General features: G+C 40.5%; 1 protein-coding gene across 1 annotated transcript in view; it reads left to right on the forward strand.

The window, feature by feature from the left end:
* The window catches only part of ST8SIA3 (ST8 alpha-N-acetyl-neuraminide alpha-2,8-sialyltransferase 3), a 70956-nt gene extending 56885 nt beyond the window's left edge, over positions 1–14071 (forward strand). The window contains exon 4 of the mRNA XM_086960440.1: positions 11592–14071. Within this exon, the coding sequence (XP_086816566.1) occupies positions 11592–11874 (283 nt within the window). The 3' untranslated portion in view covers positions 11875–14071. The remainder of the gene's footprint in view (positions 1–11591) is intronic.
* Positions 14072–14510: the final 439 nt, after the last annotated feature.

A 14510-nucleotide genomic window follows, 5' to 3' on the forward strand; every position in this document is an offset into this window, starting at 1 on the left:
CAAAACGCGTTTTTAACATTGAGTTTTCCATAGGGCGGTTGGACTCACTTTTAGCTCGAACGGCTGAATGGATTTACACGAAACTTGGCATAATTGTAGATATGGTTTGCCTGACGTGCCTTTGCTATGTCTCAATATATGTGCTCCAGTGGATTTTGTGAAATTAACGTTTTAAAAAACAGATATATCTGTGACAGCGCTCCGGTTAGCGCTCCGGTTCGCGTACCTGACGCGTAACGGAACTTCGCAAAGCGAAGCTGATTGGCTCTCCGGTGTCTGTCAACATTCGAAACAGTCCGGAGCGGTCGCCATCTTGTGTCTCGGTAGGATCGAGACACAAGATGTGGCAAAAACAAAGGGGGAAATGAGCATAAGGGGGCAGAGTACATCCTTCCTGACCCCCTAGGTTTGATGTGGGGGCTTTAAAAGGGCCTCGCGGGGTTAAAAAATAATAATTTTTATATCGTTTTTTTTTTGCGGGGGGAGCGCTCGGTACGCGCACCGGGAAGCGGTCCGGGAAGCGTAATATAGGGAAAATAGGATGAAAGAATGTTCAAATATTGTATGTTTATTGATTGTTCTTTTTTTTATTTTTTTTTATTTATTTTATTTAAGTACCAACATGTAGGTACAAATGCAGAGTCTAAAAATAAAAATACATTGTTTCCTTTGTAGATATCTTGCAGGTTGTTTCAGAAGTTAATGTGGTATATGAAATTCATAGCGTAGTCTGTCAGAAAAGCAGAAACACCATGGAGGCAGGACATGATAAAGAGATGTTAAATACACATTGGGGATGATATAGTGGAAGAAAGGAAGTAACTATGAGCAAACTTAAAGTTGCACAGTATATTTAAAGTCTAATTTTACATTATAATCAATTTGCTACTAGTTTAAAAAATACATAGAAAAATGAATAATGTCTCAAACAATTTTTGAATTATCATATATAAATTTATTTTTCTGATTTGTTTTCAAAATTAAAAAGAACTTCTAATAATTCTTGGTCAGATTTTGTCTAATTTTCAATTAAGAAATCCACAGATTCAACACATTGCAGAAGTTCTATGTCCATTGATTCATCAAAGAATTCTGATTCATTTTCTCTATCTTGGTTGCATTCTGCAACAATTTCCACGTTATTTTTTTAATCTCCTTCCATTTTTGTGCTGTAAAATGAATTTTAAAAAAATATATCAGTACAGATAGGGCACTGTTGGTTTTAAGTACAGACAGGTAGTTTGGTTTTTTAAACAGTGATTTTTTCTTTGGGCAGTGTATGGTATCAGACTGGAAGTAGAAATATCAAAAATTCTTAATTATACAAGACAAGCCTAACTCCATCCATAAATAAAACAGAGAAGTCTATCTTATTCTATAAGTATTACAGACGGATAGTATATAACTATCAGAAAATGTTTTCCTAATTAACTTAAAGTACAGAACATACTTCAGTTTTTAAAATAACATCTTACCTTTCAAATAGAAGTTTAAGTTCTCAGTTGAAATTCACTTGATATGTACTTCAAGAAGTAGTAGTCAAAATGGCTGTGTTTCTCTCTCTTTCTTTATATATATTCAGGTACATAACCAATCAAATGTCATGAAATAATAGAAGATATTGAAAGTAGCATTTTGAGTGGTTGTCAATTCTAACACTTCATAAGTGTTTTGGTTAGGTAATTTACCCCAGGATATTTAGTCAGGCTTACAGCATAATTTTCTCAATGGAATTCCATCACATTTGGGGAAATGGTAGGGACTGCTATGTAGTAGGGGCTATTCTATATTTGATGAAAGTGTCTGTAGTGGTTTTTCTGTAAATTACTTTCCCACCTTTTTTTATCGAGCGCTTACCGGTGCGCTCCCCGGTACGCGAACCGGCAGCGTTACGGGAGTCCTCCATTTTGAGTATTGGTAGAATTGAGACACAAAATGGAGGACAAACAATGTTCGGAATGGGTAGAAGGGGGCACGGTAGACACTTTGTGACCCTCTAGGTTTTCGGAGGGGGGATTAGGATGCTGATACATGCACCAGTAAGCAAACCAGGGAGCGTACTATGGTGAAAAAAAAAAAAGTAAGAAAAAGATAAACATTTTGAATAATCAGAGGTAGGGTAGCTCCGAAAAGAGCTATTGGGTTCTGTCGCTAATTTAGGTACCTACAAGTATGTTCCAATGCACACTTTTAAATAAAGGCCGAATATTCTATTCCCTTCATCGGGGAAGTGCACACCATCTCTTCTGTAGATGTCTTGAATGTTGTAACGCAATAATATTTACTATTAAAAAACCATTGAAATCCACTGAAAAAACCATAGGTTATAGACCATATATAGTTAGGAATTAGCATTTACAAAACCATAAAAATTCACTGAAAAAACCATAGGTTATAGACCATATATAGTTAGGGTTTAGCATTTACAAAACCTTATTTTACTCGCACAAAACCATTGAAATTCGCATATATAGTTAGTTGCACTAACTATATATCGCGCACCCGCAATCCACTGCTTATGATGTCACATATTACATCATTCATGACATGGTCAGTGACATCACTGATGACATCACTGATGACAACTCAAATGACATCACTGACAACATCACTGATGACGTCATTCATGTGATAATACAATAAATCGGTTCAGACTCTAACATAACCTTAGATACACTCAGTGTAAACAGACACTCACAGATTGTCACTCATCCATAGAGTTACTCATACACCTAGTCAGTCATGCAAAGAATCAATCACACCTCCATTTCCTCAACTATACAGTTATACACACCTTACTTATTGAAACTTATTCTAACACATATTTACTCTCTTATACAATCACTGATACAAGTTTTCAATGATCCATGCAGCCACTCACACATTCACTAGCTATTATACACAGTAATTTATATATGTCAACTCTCACATGTACTGTGTTTTACATATGTACTTACTTTGACATATAGCACTGAGATATCCATTCACTCACCAATACACTCATGCACACAGTCAACCACCCATACAGCTGTTTCCACATACAGTTTTGAACCCATACATTTAGTGAATCAACTGTTCACACATCTATGCACAGAGTCACACACCTCCCAGCCACCCACACACACACACTCACTCTCCCATACAAATACTTGGGCAACCAATCAATAACCCATATAGTTACTCATATAGCTACTGATCAATACATGCAGCAGTTTACAGAACAACAGACATAATGATGCACAAATTAAGACAGTTTAGTCACTAACCCATGCACTCAGTGAGACACATTTAATCACTCTCTCATACAGTCTGTCATGCATCTACTAAATCCTTCATCCAGACACTTATACATCCACTCATTCTTCAATATGTAAGACATATTTTAACTTTACAGAAACATACAGTCACTGGATGATGTCTTCAGTGATGTCATTTTATTTGTCATCAGTGATGTTGTCAGTGATGTCATTTGAGTTGTCATCAGTGATGTCATCAGTGATGTCACTGACCATGTCATGAATGATGTAATATGTGACATCATCAGCTGTGGATTGCGGGTGCGCGATATATAGTTAGTGCAACTAACTATATATGTGAATTTCAATGGTTTTGTGCGAGTAAAATAAGGTTTTGTAAATGCTAATACCTAACTATATATGGCCTATATCCTATGGTTTTTTCAGTGAATATATATATATATATATATATATACAAAGCACCCAATCCAGGAACCCTCAAACTCCACATGCTCCGCTTCAAGGCAAGGAAAGAGGAGCCGACCCAAGGTTGCAGTATATATATAATATAAATAAATATATATTTAATTATTTTTATTTTGGGAGTTTTATATAGCGCTGGCCAGACCCATGGGTATGGCGCGCTTTACAACATAGTTTCAAGATATACAAACATCATTGGAACAGTCCTCAGCAAAGAAGTTAGGTAGTCCAAAGAGAGTTGAGGTTTTTAAAGGTAGGGTAGAGTCCAGATGTAGCCTTCATGAGTGCTAATTCGGTGGACCGAAGAAATTCAGCCGTCTAAGCTTGTTGAGTCCCCTAGAGATAGTGGTAGAGTCCTGAGGTAGTCAAGTTGAATTTTGAAATTGAGGTAGGCCGAAGGCGACATTAATAAAGTGCGCAGTTAGTCCTGAGGCGGGTTGAGCATGGCTATCCATTCGGGAGGGCGCGGTTCAGCAGGAGGGTTTTAAGGTGGTTTTTTAATTTGGTGAATGAAGGGATAGTTCTGATGTATGCAGGGATGGAGTTCCAAATTTTGGGAGCTATTCCAGCAAATGATCTTGTAGCTGTTTTGTGTTTGCGTGTTCTCAAGGGGATGAGAAGGAGGGAGTTCGAGCTTCTGAGGTTTCTCGTCTGCCCAGCCCTTTTAAGTTTGGCGGCTAGATAGTCTGGTATTCCAGTGTGGAGGGCTTTGTGCGTGAGGCAGCTGTTCTGAAATTGGCCAGTCACGGTCATCACTCAGTAGTGATTGTTATCAGCTGTTTCACAGGAAAATGTTTTTTGTGTTGTTAATAACTTTGGGCCTGTTTTACGAATCTCCATTAAACTTTCTAAACAGGTGCTACTTTTTGACTAGTTTGTGCATGAAAAGTTTGTGGTGAACCATCAAGCAGGGGTGGGAAAAAAGGGGTTGTCCCAAAACACAAAATAAGTATGCATTTTCCATATAACTCTTTAGACAGGGCTAAAGCAAAAACTACTGAACTGATTTGCACCAAACTTGGCAGCAAGCTAGATCCTGATACACAGATTGTGCCTTTTGAGATTTGGTGTAAATCTGTTCTGCAGTTTTTGAGAAATTAAGCTTAAAAAATATAGATATTTTGATGATTGGATGTACTAGAGGCCTGAGCGACTATCACAGAATCGCGACTTTAAAAAAATGGAGCGTTCTTTTCGGGAAGCTTTTTTCCCCTTGGGCCAATTGGGTGCCATGGGAGTCTGACTCCTACATGAGCGAGCTCTCTGATTGGCTGCCAGCAACATCCGAAAAATGTTGCTAACAACTTTTACAGGGCTCAAGGACTTAGGGCCCGATGTAGGTAGCCCTTTACCGATCCGAATCGGCCGAAAATACCGATTTTCGGCCGTTTCCGATCGGTAAAGGGCTACCGAGATGTAGGGGCACATTTTCGGTAAATTTACCGAATCGGTATCATTACCGAATCGGTATATTTACCGATTCGGTAATATGTACCGAACCGGTAAAATAATTACCAATTCGGTAATATTTACCGATTCGTTAAAATTACCGAAAAAGCAATGTAGGTAGAAAATTTACCTTTGGCACATGGCTTACAGAATCGGTATTTTACCATGGAATACAAATCCATGGTAAAATACCGATTCCTGTGTACATGCACATCTGTGCATGTACACATGTGCCATGTGACAGACAGACGTGCCCTTAGGGCATGTCTGTGTGCCACATTGCACACATGCCCGTTTTGGGGGTGCTAGAGGGTGTCAAAGTGACACCCCCTGCACCCTTGAGAATTCTTTAATTACCGATTCGGTAAATACCGAATCGGTAATGCCTAATCATTCCTATGGGCTTCAAAGCCCATAGGAATGAATGGGCATTACCGATTCGGTATTTACCGAATCGGTAATTAAAGAATTGTTAAGGATTCGGTAACGAATCCAGATGTTGGGACCTACATCCCATTTACCGATTTTGAAATACCGAATCGGTAAGATTCGGTATTTCTAAATCGGTAAATGGGATTTACCTACATCGGGCCCTTAGTCCCCTGTCCTGCTCTTGTAAATTAAAAACATAGAAGGGGGCAGGGTAGGGATACCCTTATCCCCCATAGGCCCAATTAGGGACACACAAAGGGACCCCCTAGGCCAAAACCAAAAATAAATCACCCAAAACTGACACGATCCCACAGGATTCCTGTGGGATCAGAAATATATTGTGGCCTGGGCGGCATTTATTAATTATGAGCTTTGGGGAATACACTCTCGGGACCGTATTTAATAAGGTGAAGGGGCAGCGCGGCTCCCCCTTCGATGAGCCATTCAAGGTCTTGGTGGACCAAAATCATGAAAAAAGTAGAGGGGTGGCCGCACAGCTCCTCTCCCCAAGCAATTAAAGGCCCTGGGGAGCTCACCCTGAGTCTGAAGTTTGCTTAGTAGGGGAGGGGGGCCACCCGCCCCACTCTCTGAGCCTTCACAGGCCCCAGGAAGCCCACCTCAGGGGCCTCTAAAGACCCCAGTAACCTCGCCCCCGGGGCAGCTAAAAAGGAAGGGAGGTCATCAGTGATGTTATTAGTGGTGTAATTTGAGATGTCATGAGTGAGGTTGTAAATGATGTCATAGAACATGTCATGAGTGATGTAATATATGTGGTCATAAGCAGTGCATGGCAGGGCGCAAGTTATAGTTCGCTCTGCTAACAATCACTGGTGAATTTCTGTGTTGTTTACATTAATGCTGTCACTTCCAACTTCACTTAAATATAACATTACTTTATCCTTTGTTTTTCTATGTAAATATATATATATATATATTCACTTAAAAAAACAAAGGTCACAGGTACGTTATAGTTAGGAAATACCATAAAACTTAGAAATTCACTGCAAAAAACAAAGGTTACAGGGACGTTATAGTTAGGCTCAGATTAAACTTGTACAAATCCATAGCAATTCAGCAGTTATAGTTACCTGAGTTAACTATAACTTACGCCCATGCAATGCACTGCTTATGTTCTCACATATTACATCACTCATGACATGGTCAGTGACATCACTCATGACATCACTCATGACATATAAAATGTCTCCTGACAGATTCTTCCATCATCGCGGCCTTCATGATATCACAATAAGAGAATCCACCTCCTATGCCTCGCATCCAGTGTAGGTGCTGAGAACCATTGGCCAATCAATAAATGGCAACAAACGTGACTTTAACCCAGAAAGCGAATTGATTTTTGTGAGAACACTGTGGGGTCCATTAGGATGGCGGGCGGAAACAGTCCGCCCGCCACCCTAACGGAGATCGGGACCGCCCGCCTAAAGGGCGGGGGTCCCGACATTGGCATTAGGATTCCTCAAAGTAACATTGTGGTGGGCGGTGCTCACTGCACCGCCCGCCACAATGTTAAAAACAAATGCACGCATTTGCATACTCGAAGCGGCAGGCACCGCGCGGTGCCTGCCGCTGCGATTATGCAAATGCAGGGGGGTACCACAGGTACCCCCCCGTGTGCCACCCCCCTTTGCCCGTCACTCTGGGGGCCCACAGGGGCCCCCCAGAGTGAACACCGCATGCCTTTCCGTGGCGGCATTGCCGCCACGGAAAGGCATTGAGAAATGCCTATTCTAATATGGCTGGCGGTGTCTGATAGACACCGCCACCATGTTATCCCTTTTCTGCCCCGGCCGCTATGCGACCGGGGCGGAAAACAGGCGGGCGGTCTTTCCGACCGCTGTGGTCCCCTCCGCCATCGTAATATGGCGGGGGGGAATGCAGGGAAGGATGGCGGGCGGATTGCCTCCACCAGGGTGGCGGTGGCCACCGCTGCCCTGGCGGAGGCAATCCGCCCGCCATCCTAATGGGCCCCTGTGACTCTTGTGCCTGAAACAGAAAGAGAGTTATGCACAGCAAGCAGAAATGCAATGTTTTATGATGGTGACATTGCATTACCACATGCTCACCTAACTATAACATGACTATAACCATTAGTTTCATCAGTGAATTTCAAAGATTTGTTTGAAGATAAAGTAATATATTATTACCATACCTAGCTATAATGCCACCTTAATTCAGTGACTAGCTAGTTTTTTTTAATAGAAAGTAACAATATAAGTGGTCATTATTTTGAAATAAATCAGACCAGAGGTAGACATAGATCAGAGGTCAGAAAATGGAAATATAAAAGGCAAGTATATTGGCTTCATCAGGAGGGAATCTCATCAACATATATAAAACTGACCAATTGGCTTTATCAAATATTTACTAATAACTAACATCCAAAGTATTCCTTATAAATATAGAGGAAGAGGTGTGGCACAGTGGCCGGAGCAGCTGACTCTGGAGTGCGGGGATTACGGTTCGATCGCCGGCAGCAGCTCAGCATCATGGGACTCTCGGCAATAGCTCACTTAATCTCCCCGAGGGCCTCCAGTGCCCTGAATCCTTTAGGGGTGATATGTTCGTGCTTTACAAATACGAATTATAAATATACATAACAGTGTTAAATAATAATTACTGACAAAACATTTCAAATATATTTTTTTATTCTGAACATCAATGAACCTTTAGCCTTATTTAACACTCTTTAGGTCACTAAATACAGACCTAGTACCAACCATAAGAGCACTCCACATTCCCACTGAAGAGCATACAGCTCCAACTGGTGTGCTTTAGAAAACATGTCAACCTCTCCTTGGGTCATGAATTTAATGAGGAGACATGTAAGAAAAAAAGGGAAGAGAGAGAAGAAAAGACAGCCCAATATTATTTGGTCACAGGATACCCATATATACAATATTTCACTGAAGTAAATACAATTTTTATTATTATTAAAAACATTAGACAATCGTAAGACAATAATGGCGATCATATCTTAACACAAACTATACACAAAATTCAGTGTATTATCAAACAAAGGTGGCTGAGGTACAATATACAAGGGTGGGGTTATGAAAAAACAGAAACAGCACAAAACAAAAAATGTGTCCCCTTCATTTAGGGCCACATTGTCTTTTTGAAATAGTCATCATTAACCATACTCAAATGTACATTTTATAAATTAACAGTAAAACGGCAGCTGCCACATCTTTGGTGATGTGGTGGCAGTTCATCAGATATTATCATTTGATTTGATGGATCTGTGGGTCCTCCTTGGTGCATACATGTTGAACCTTCATTTCTAAGAAACTACTGAACTGATTTACACGAAAGCATACTTTCTGGACCAAGACCAAGCTTTCTCCCAAATTTGGTGTAATTCTGTTTAGCTGTTTTGGCTGTAGTTATGTCTAGTTTTCCTATTCCTATGAAAAATTACCTGAGAAAATGTGTTTTGGCACCCCACTTTTTCTTTGCCCCCACTTGATTGTCTGACAGATCACCACAAAACTTTCAAGGAAGGAGCTGAGGTGGATTACCTTTTTTTTTGTGAAGGTTCATCAAACAGTGCCATGGTGCCAAAGTTGTTAGAAAGCCAAAAAATGCTTTTCCAATGGACATATCATCCGAACTATAACTTCTCAGTGATGTCTGACACTGGGTACGATATGTATATTATAGGCATACACATATATTTTTTTACTAGAAGAAAAATATGCATAGTTAGATATGTTTTAATATTTCCATATGGATTTACAGCTGTAGAGAGTGTAATATACTATCTTACTGATGTAAAGTGTGAAAAAGGGCCATGAATTGCAAGAGACAAAGGCTTTTGAGGGTCAGGATAACTTCAGTTCCATCAAAATGCGGATAAATAGCATGGTACTCTCTGTGAATCACCATATATGGCTTATGTCATGCGCAGTGGTTATAAATAGCTGCATCCAGTACAAGTAAGAGTGGTGGGGCTTTGGGACGGGGCAGGGCAGGGGATGAAGGGTAAAGTCGACAGATGACGAGGGAAGATAAAACAAAAATAAGAAACCACTTACCTTGCACTCGTTGAAGCGAGCGCAAGGTAAATTATTTTTATTTATTTTTTAACTTTATTTTCCCTCGTCTTCATCTGTTGACGTCACCCCTTCTATCCCTTGCCAATCCCCCACCCGCCCCACCACCCTCAACTGCACCAGCCATGGCTGGTTGTAAACAAAGGCATTTAACCAGAATTTAGCCAGAATTAGGACATAAGGGGTTGAATCCATACACTGAGATAAAATTATGTTGGATAGGACTGAAGACTTAGGGCCTAATTACAAGTGGACTGTCATCCTCATGTTGGCCGTCCGACTATGGCCTCACTGCGGTTGCACCCACAGTATTCAGAGCATGGTGGTTGGATCACAACGAGACTGCCGGGAATCTTGCTTGTTTCGCGCTTTGCAACCAGCATGAATTTGCTGGCGGTGCCACTGCAGGCACCGCCAAGCATATTCTGAGTTGACTTTTCACCACCATTTTCATGGTAGTGAGCCTGACAAGAAAAGGGTGGTGGAGAGACAACTAAGGGGGTCCTAATAGGACCCATGCCTGAGCTGGGCCTGGGTTTGCATGTGGTGGGGCACACGTTGTGCCCACCTGCAATTGCACCCCCATTTCTGCACGGAGTGGTATGCATGTGCAACATACTGCAGGTGCTGTCACAGCTGCGGGCTGCATGTTAGGCTGTCCTATGAGCTTAGCAGCCCATCACGGTGAGACCGCCGCAGAATCACCCACCGGACCTGGATTCAACTCTAAATATGGTGGGTTGAGGACAAACACCAATCTTGGTGGATGGGAAAAAAGTGAGTAGGAGAGCTGTTCCTTAGTATTAGTTGTGATCGAGACACATTCTCTGTTTTTTTGTATAGTTGAGGAACAAGAGGGGGCACAGTGTAGATAGGTGAAAGGCAAACTTGGTCCAAACCTCAAGTGAAGCATTCCTACTACATTCAGAGCCACTGAGTGTGAGGGGGCAGAAGAAGAGCAAAAATCAGGACGATAGAGACCATGGATTCAAATGAAGTGGCTATACGCATGCCAAGGGGCAAATATGGGAGCTGAAAATGTTGCATTATGGATGGAGGAAAGACATATTGAGATATTGGTAATACTGCCAACCTGATTGCGAGTCCCTCCACAGAACATGGCCACATTTCTCCGCAGTGATTACATGAACTAGCTTCGCGTGATGGAGGGAATGGAATGGAAATGGAGACAGAATTCATAAAATATTTCTTAAGGATTAATGTGTCTGTGACCTTTAATCACACCTGCTGCCAAATACCCCTGAACCTTGATCTCACAGGCTGAAAGGGGATGTTCCATTCATGCTTCAAGTTCTCCTGACATGAGAAGCAACTGAGCATGCTCTTTGACTATGCACAGTAGGTTCTGAGTTCAGTTGATGATCTTGGACCATGACCTGAACTCCGAAATCCTGGCACCTAAATCATTATGTCATAATATGCCCAATGGGTTGTGGCAGTCTACCACAAGCTGCACCCTATCCAGTATCACTCCAGAGCTTACTCTGAATGACCATAACCAGTGCTTAACCTGCATCAGGTCCCCATGATTCCAGAGACTGCAGGGCATGAGCTTCATTACCATCCAGCAGACTCTAGGCATAGTGCATGACCTTTGGCTTTGCCTTGCAACCAGGCCATATGCCAATCATCCCAGAGAGAGCCACTGGGCATGGCTTTTGGTCATGCTGAGTGCCAGATACAACATGCATTACTGAAATCGTACTACAAACTTGGTTCACGTGAGGCACATACCTGTAAGTAATTGATGTTTATTGTGTACCTTGTGCTGCTGCACAAGCCTGTGGAGAACAGCCACAAGACGCTTTCTCTAGTTCGGCATAATATTCTTCTTTCTAGACCCCTAATTATACATATTTGCAAATTAATTGAAACAATGATTCTTCTTTTTCTGCAGGTATTGGAAAAACAAGCACCTGGCACCGAAACGACTGAGCACGGGCATTCTAATGTACACTCTTGCATCTGCAATTTGCGAGGAGATCCACTTGTATGGATTCTGGCCATTTGGATGGGATCCCAACACAGGAAAAGACCTCCCATACCATTACTACGACAAAAAAGGAACAAAATTTACTACCAAGTGGCAGGAATCCCACCAGCTGCCAGCTGAGTTTAAGCTGCTGTATAAGATGCACGGAGAAGGACTTACTAAGCTAACTTTGTCACATTGTGCCTAAGGACTTAAAATATTTGAAGTGCCAAATGATTGTTTGAAGTGCCCAAAGCTGAATTCAGCATACGTAAAAATAGAACGCAATTCGATGATATAGAATGTGTAGATTCCTTTTTTGACCCGCTCACTTATTTCAACATTATTGGCATTTTTTGTAATGTGTATATGTTCAACAGAATTGTCATAAATACTCAGTAAAGAGACAACTACCAGTATATTTATAGGAATTCTTATAGGAGATTTAAATTTATGAACCTGCTGCTAAATATATGTTTTAAATATGTTCTTGTAGGATATAGATTTTAAGGGCCTGACTTACAAAGCTTTTGCTCTGCAGGTACGCATGTCTGTCTTCTGTAAATTCAAGTCATGAGTAAGTCACAACTTATTAAGAAGTAAGATACAATTCTTTTCGGTAAAACCTTCAGGCCCTGCAGTCCTTGAGTTACACGGATGTGCATTAAATACTTTTCTCTTAATTTATTAATTCTAATATTAGTTAAGGTCAGTGTGCACTTTTCTCTAGCTAGTGGTATTAGAATGCAAATCATGTCCATCTGCCAATGTATGCAAGCACACCAAAATGCAAATGGTAAAACATCCATTATTTGCACATATATAGTACATATCTTAAAAACATATTGTTTTAATGAGGTTTTATTCTATAACTGGGCATTATACACACGCATCATGTTGTAGATTAAGTTTCAGAACACTGTCAGCCTGTAAGCTTTAATTCTTTATGGTGGACTCACTCCTCTGTTGATCAATTTCCCCAAGTCAATTTCCTCATTATTGTTAAATAGAAAGTTAGGAGCTTGTTTATATTTGGGATCCATTATAAGTACTTTAGAAGATGAGAGTGAGGGTAAAGAACTTCCTCCTGATATTTGCCATCTTTTTAATGAGGGACAAGTTCTTGCACACATTTCCGGGCAATCAGCACTTTTATTAGTTATGTGGAAAGTAAGCAGATATTCTTACCAGTCACTGTGAGAGCAAGGGTTGCTGCATTGTTAGGCTTCTAATACCCCCTCCTTTTGTATCTGTAGAGAGTTTGTGCTCTCTTCTAACCACTCCTATTCTTGAGAATGTCTCATGGCAGTCTACTGCATAATTATCACAGGAAAACAAATCAACATTGAATGTTAATACTAGTCAACGTTGAATGTTAATACTAGTTGTGTTGATTTATACAAACAAAATCTAACCATGCACCAGCACAAATGAAAACATTTTTTTTACACATTTTTTTCAAAGAAAGCGCATGAACTATTAAATTTAGGAAATTATTAATCCTCTACTTAGTTAGGCTGACATCATGGCTTTCCATTATTGTGGACATCCCAGGGATTCCGTGGTTATCTGTTTCCAAGACATACGCAAAAAGCCCATAATACCCTCTCTTAACTTTTCACTTCTCTTTCCAGCAGAGTAATCCCATCTCAGTTATGTCAGGATTATGGGTTAGGAGTCCTTAGTTTCGGACTGTGTTGGAGCTCGGACTGTTACTAACTGTTACTTGATCCTGCTTATTAGTTGAGAGCTGGAAATTGTATTCAACTTAGGTAAATGCATTCTGAGTTGGATAGAATTTCTTAAACCTTTAGATACAGTGGTAGTTAGCATACAGAATTAAAAAAAATATATATGCCTGCTGTCTTTGGTTTGCGTATCTGCCCTGCTACAGAACCTCAAAGGTGATGTAGGGTGGACGTGCTGTTTACAAATTCCAAGATGGATACATAAGCGTTACTTAAACATATACAAAAATTATACATCTTGATTTGAAGCACAATCCTTCTCAAAGGAGCTTCAGAAAGTCTACATTTAATGATCACATATCAAAGTGATTAAATACACTATCCTCCAATTTATTTAGCTGACTCATACTTTCAAGTGTCCCGTTTCCGTTCCACCATCAACTTATTTATTCTGGACTCAGTAAGGCAAGTTGGCCTTTCCTCGGGAATCACTCCTTCTTTTTGCACATAAGGAATCATGAAACATACCTCGTAAAAGTAAGTTCTTGAAGCACAGATGTGTGGCTAGGTATCAGTGAGCTGCTCCATTGTCACTGGGCCAAGTCAAGTTTTCCCTCACCTGCCCCCTAGTCTTCATGAGTGTTCCTGTTCAATTTATGGAAGTTAACATGGCTATGTGTGATTTAGTGGATAACTAATAAAGAGTTGTAAACAACATACATTAGGTATGTGATTGTATTGTATGCTGCAGCCATGCAATACAAACAGATGTTTACTTTTTCAAGATGTCTTGGTCATTTAAAAAGTAGTATAAATAGTTAAAAGCTGTACACGGAAATAGTGATACAGCTTTGTACCACTTGCTAATCCACTCACTTTCGAAGTATCCCTAGTCACTAGCATGAAGGAGTTGGTATCATTATGGGGCAAGTGTCAATTGGAAATTAGAGCAACCAGTGCTGGCAGCATGGTACCGTGACAGATGTTATGCCCTTGAAGTTCCAATTACAGCAAGATCAACTCAGCTTTCCATTGTTCTGAGGTTGGTAAATTGAGCAGCATTAAATTGGAAAATAGTATCACCTTATCAAGGGCCTAGAGAGTGGGACCCCTTCATACAATGATGCAGAAAAGCAAGTTATTCATATTTTTCTCA

This window comes from Lissotriton vulgaris, chromosome 3_1, assembly GCF_964263255.1.
Source record: "Lissotriton vulgaris chromosome 3_1, aLisVul1.2, whole genome shotgun sequence".
Classification (NCBI taxonomy): domain Eukaryota; kingdom Metazoa; phylum Chordata; class Amphibia; order Caudata; family Salamandridae; genus Lissotriton; species Lissotriton vulgaris.